Raw genomic sequence first — 5,421 nt, 5'->3', positions numbered from 1 at the left:
CGAATCTATAGTTTTTAGCATCGCTAAGCTGATTGATGGTAGTCCTGATGAATTTTAACAACTAATCTAGTATTACAACCAATCTTAAAACTTAACCATGGTATATTCTAGCGACAACAAATCTGAGCCAAAATACTTGCCATTAATTACAGAAAGCGATTTACCTAAGTAGAGTACTCCAATCATACTTGGTTGAAGTCCTCAGTGCATTCAATAAATAAGGTTTACTAAGTAATTAACTATGGACGTCACTTCGATTATTGAATTTGAAATTTGAAAGAAAGAGGTTAGTGAAATACATTCAATACTCCTAGTAGTGAACCTGTTCATTTCATCTGCTTACTGTGAAAATGCAACACTGAACTGTGAAAATGCAACACTGCAAACTATCTCTACATTGATACTGTGTGCTGGTAGTGACAAGAAGTACGGTGGTATGTATTAGAGATTGTTCAAATTGTTCATCAATTGAGTACAATTAATTATTGTACTATAGATAAATTATAAATATTACATATATTGTAATAAAAGATCGGGACAAGATGTATTATTCTTTCTAAAATGTCGGGCAATATTCTGTTGTCAAAAGATGATGATTCCGATTAGTCAGGACGTATGACCACTCTAGCTTTGGTGTTAGTTGTGCCGCATTACCTTTAAGGTTCTTTATGACTCTTATTGATTAATCGGCGAATCCTCTCATCTCCACTTGCTTTCTGTCCATTATTCCCCTTCACGGATGATGTCATGGTTTTATAAATCGTCATCAATCTAGATACAGTTTGTTCGGGCCGATCGCCCTTCCTTGAAGATCTGGTTCTTAAATAGTAATTTTTCCCTCCTACAGAGGGCTCCGGGGTTCACTTTTGTCAACCCTCGGAATTTCTTTCTTTTGGGCGGACAAGTGTGTTTTTAAAAAAGAGCCGTTAGCCCAGTTGCTTTTGTGTGTGCGCGTCCCTAGTGAACGTGTGGTCGTCGTCGTGCCTACAGTGTTTTAGTGGACAATACCGCTTCCATAGTTTGAATTTAATGTGTTCCTACAGTTACAATTATTTCTTTGATCCAGTTATAAATAAATATTATATATTCAGTTACAGAATCTTCTAATTTTAATATATGTACATAGCAAAATACCTTTGCTTGGTTCGTACATATTTAATGGTCCTCCGGTCGTGGATCAGTGTAGGACACAGTCCTTACAGACAGAGTGTGAGTGATTTCAATTAAAACATTTTGTGTCGTGTGAACAAATAACTATGGAAGCTCTAGCAATCAAAAAACGGACTCTCAAATCAGGGGCGTCATTTCAGACTTCGCTTGGAGGGGGCAAGAGTACCACCGACATAAGACTTCCACGTTGTGTACTAGTATATTAGTATACAATCGATTAAAGTATATGTAATCCTCAAACGCTTGGGGGGGCAATTGCCCCCTCCTGCCCTCCCTAAATGACGCCCCTGTCTCAAATCGAAAATCACGCGGGAGGAGAAAGCGATCGCTGCTTTATCGGCAACAGAAACCAGCTTCATTGCGGTTCACCAGGGAAGGGTCAGTGACCTTCAACGGGATTGTTCGAAGCTTCTGGATGAAATTGCAACCATTTCAAATGATGAACAGTTTCAAAAAGAAGAAGAAGAGCTAGCAGAGATGGACAATCGATTACTGAAGATGTGTGTGGTGCTAAGGGATTTACAAGTTGTGGAAAACAGTTCGGTTTCTTCTTCAGAAACAAAGCATAATAGTGAGGTGAAATTGCCAAAAATACAGTTACCCACATTTACAGGTAATTTGTTCGAGTGGCTTTCCTTCCACGATTTGTTCGTAGCATCAGTACACAGCAACGATAAATTATCTGGTGCTCAAAAACTGCAATATCTAAAAACATCCCTGAAGGGGGAGCCAGCCCAACTCCTTCAGGCGATGCAAATTACGAACAGTAATTACAAAGAAGCATGGGACATTCTGAACGCGCGGTATCACAATAAACGTGAAATTGTGAACTCAATTCTCAAACGCTTAATTACGCAACCACCCATCCAACAAGAATCGGCAACGGCGTTGCGTAAATTAATTGACACAACGATGGAGTGTACTCGATCGCTGAAAGTGCTTGAACAACCAGTGGAGCATTGGGACGCGGTTTTAGTTTATCACACCGCGGATAAACTAGACAGTGAGACTCGAAGACAGTGGGAACTTTCGTTAAATTCCAGTGAACAGCCATCTTTCGACAAGCTGGCGGCATTTCTGGACAACAGAGCCCGCGCTCTGGCTGTTTCGACCAATGGGAAGACTCGACACTTCGCAAGCAGTGATACAGTGAAAAACCGAGAAAAGAGGCTTGCATCTTCTCATGTGACAACTGCACAACGGACTCAAAGTTTGTGTGAACTATGTAATTCAAACCATCCACTATACAGGTGTTCCGAGTTCGTCAAACGTTCAGTGGCGGAGCTTATCGCGCTCGTGAAAGAAAAGAACTTGTGTTTTAATTGTATGCGCAAGTCTTGTCGGAAGGACAATTGTTCATCCGGAAATTGCCGCAAGTGTGACAAAAAGCACAATACAATGTTACATTTCGAACGAGATGTTGCGTTACCAGAGCATGATTCTAGTGTCATGTCACATTTTGCTTCCGAAGCAAGTGTGCCGCATGTTCTGTTGTGTACCGCGATTGTAAAAATAAAGGGAAAAAACAGTGTGTCATATCCCTTCAGAGCTCTGCTAGACTGTGCGTCAGAGACTAGTTTTGTAACCGAAAAGTGCGTGCAAAAGCTCGGACTACAAAAACTAAAATCCAGTGTGGTGATCTCTGGTATAACGGGAGCAGGGGTAGGATCTGCAAAAGCGATGGTGGACTTGCAGTTTCAGCCGTTTGGTCAGATGAACGAAACGTTCGAAACAAGAGCGATTGTAGTGACGAAGGTAACATCTGATCTCCCAAAGCAACCCTGTGCCAGTGTTTCACATTGGCCACATTTGAAAGGGTTAAAGCTAATCGGACCCCACTTACAATATAGTAGGCCCTATTGACGTGCTTCTTGGAGCGGATGTGTTTCCATTATTAATGCTCAGTGGAAAGCGTGTTGGACCACCGGGTACACCCGTAGCTCTAGAGACTGTTCTTGGTTGGGTGCTTTCTGGTAGCGTAGGTACCACAAGTGGAGCCGTAACAGTGGCGGCATATCGTGCGTCATGTGAAGTGGACACAACCCTTCGTAAGTTTTGGGAGCTAGAAGAAGTTACTCCCAAAAAATACTTGTCCGAAGAAGAGAAGAACTGTGAAAAGCATTTTGCAGATACCCACTACCGTAACGAATATGGCCGTTATGTAGTGAGATTACCATTCAAGGAGAATGCGTCGCCCTTGGGAAAATCACGTGACATTGCAGTCAGAAGATTGTTACATTGTGAACGCAAGTTAGCAAAACAGTCTCAACTCCAGGAACAATATCGTGAGTTCATGGAAGAATATCTGAGGTTGGGGCACATGGAGCTTGTTCCCCCAGAAGAGAAGAACGTGGCACCTGAGAAGAGCTGTTACCTCCCCCACCACGCAGTTCTAAAACCCACGAGTTCAACAACAAATTACGAGTGATCTTTGACGGCAGTGCGAAGACAACATCCGGGGTTTCTCTAAATGAACGGCTAATGGTGGGCCCGAAGCTACAAGATGACGTTTTCCCACTTTTGGTGCGATTTCGTGGACATCAAGTGGCCTTATGCGCTGACATTGCCAAAATGTATCGGGCAGTGATAGTAAACAGAAAAGATGTTGACTTTCAAAGAATTGTGTGGCGCAATTCCGCGAACTCTGCTGTAGAAGACTACCGATTATTAACGGTGACATACGGAACTGCTTCTGCTAGTTTTTTTTAGCTACTAGGTGCCTCCAACAGATAGTAGCAGACGAAGGTGAATACTATCCCTTGGCAGCAAGTGTACTAGTGAGGGACTTCTTCATGGACGATTTTCTGGGTGGCTGTGAAACTGTGCGCGAAGCGATCGAACTCCAACAACAGCTAATTCAGTTGCTGGAAAAAGCAGGCTTCGAGTTGCGAAAATGGGCATCCAGTGAGCCGGAAGTGCTAGAAACCGTACCGTCTCATATGCGCGAAGTGTCTGTGCCGTTCAAGTTCAACGATGACAACATCATCAAGACCCTCGGAATGCAGTGGTCGCCAGTCAGTGACGAGTTTGGGTTCAGTGTTTCTCCCCCCTTGCAGCGTGACGTTTGGACCAAGCGCATGATACTATCTGAGATCGCCAAAATCTTCGATCCACTTGGTTTCCTTTCACCGGTAACCATCAAGGCGAAGGTGCTTCTACAGTCGTTGTGGAAGGAAAACTTGGGATGGGATGAAAACCTCCCTAGTTCAATGTGCGCAGAGTGGAAAGAATATTGCAAGGAACTGTCCCTAATAGAGGAAGCAAAGGTTGAGCGGTGCATCATACCTCCCAACGCTAAAAAATGTCAAGTAATTGGCTTTTCAGATGCCAGCGAGCGGGCTTATGCTGCAGTGGCGTATTTGCGGGCCGAGCTTTCAAACGGAACGGTCGGTGTGCAGCTAATTGCTGCAAAAACTAAAGTGGCTCCAATTAAAACTGTTTCTCTCCCTCGATTGGAGTTGTGCGCTGCATTATTGCTGGCGAAGTTGCTCAACGCAATCTCAAACGCCCTTGTGTTTGAGGTGCAAGAGGTAAAGGCATTTACCGATTCACAGGTTGTGTTAGCATGGATTACTTCTTCCCCTGACAAATGGAAAACATTTGTGGCGAATCGTGTCGCGGAAATCCAAGAAACAGCTCGTGCAGTGGAATGGTGTTTTGTAGACGGCTTGCTAAACCCTGCTGATTGTGCCTCCAGAGGTGTGAACCCTAGTGAATTATTGTGTCATTCATTGTAGTGGAACGGTCCCAACTGGATGTAATATGCAGTGTTGCCAACGGCTGCAGGTCCACCCCTCATATCTGACAAGGTGACGGAAGAAAGAAAAAAGTGTGTCAGTGCTATGTGTGCAGCTACAGTGGATGATATCACAAGCCGTTATTCATCTCTGCTCAAAGTGAAACGCGTTGTACCCTGGTGTCGTCGCTTTGTCTACAACTGCAGAAACCCCCTTCAGAAGTGTTTTCCCGTCTACAACAGAAGCCAAAGTGGTGGACCGGACGAGATAACCTCAAAGAAGGAGACTTGGTGCTATTAATGGAACCTCACCTCCCCCCTCTACACTGGAGGCTAGGTCGTGTCAAGGACATCCATAGTGGTAGTGATGGATTTGTGCGAACTGTCACCGTAAGAACAGCTGCTGGGGATTTAAGGCGCCCCATTCTGAAGCTCTCTCGTTTACCGTTTGATTCAAATAGATAGATATACTCGTGCATTCAAATTTCAACTTTCATATTGTGTTTGATACTTAT

The 5,421-nt window shown here is 43.8% G+C and overlaps 3 protein-coding genes across 3 annotated transcripts; all 3 read left to right on the top strand.

The window, feature by feature from the left end:
- Positions 1 to 1,647: 1,647 nt before the first annotated feature.
- On the top strand, positions 1,648 to 3,033 carry LOC145687290 (uncharacterized). Its single transcript, XM_081760760.1, has one exon. The coding sequence runs from the start codon at positions 1,648 to 1,650 to the stop codon at positions 3,031 to 3,033; it is 1,386 nt and encodes a 461-aa protein (XP_081616886.1).
- Positions 3,034 to 3,067: 34 nt separating this feature from the next.
- LOC145687288 (uncharacterized) lies at positions 3,068 to 3,598 on the top strand. Its single transcript, XM_081760759.1, has one exon. It carries the CDS (start codon positions 3,068 to 3,070, stop codon positions 3,596 to 3,598), a length of 531 nt encoding a protein of 176 aa, XP_081616885.1.
- Positions 3,599 to 3,962: 364 nt separating this feature from the next.
- LOC145687287 (uncharacterized) lies at positions 3,963 to 4,907 on the top strand. Its single transcript, XM_081760758.1, has one exon. It carries the CDS (start codon positions 3,963 to 3,965, stop codon positions 4,905 to 4,907), a length of 945 nt encoding a protein of 314 aa, XP_081616884.1.
- Positions 4,908 to 5,421: the final 514 nt, after the last annotated feature.

Source organism: Thermobia domestica, chromosome 6, assembly GCF_964235325.1.
Source record: "Thermobia domestica chromosome 6, izTheDome1.hap1.1, whole genome shotgun sequence".
NCBI classification, from domain to species: domain Eukaryota; kingdom Metazoa; phylum Arthropoda; class Insecta; order Zygentoma; family Lepismatidae; genus Thermobia; species Thermobia domestica.
The sequence above is the reverse complement of the archived record's forward strand: the minus strand, read 5'-3'. Positions and strand labels throughout refer to the sequence as shown.

Excerpts from the sequence above, each read along its gene's own strand:
- LOC145687290 (XM_081760760.1), top strand. The coding sequence starts at position 1,648 with ATGGACAATCGATTACTGAAGATGTGTGTGGTGCTAAGGGATTTACAA.
- LOC145687288 (XM_081760759.1), top strand. The coding sequence starts at position 3,068 with ATGCTCAGTGGAAAGCGTGTTGGACCACCGGGTACACCCGTAGCTCTA.
- LOC145687287 (XM_081760758.1), top strand. The coding sequence starts at position 3,963 with ATGGACGATTTTCTGGGTGGCTGTGAAACTGTGCGCGAAGCGATCGAA.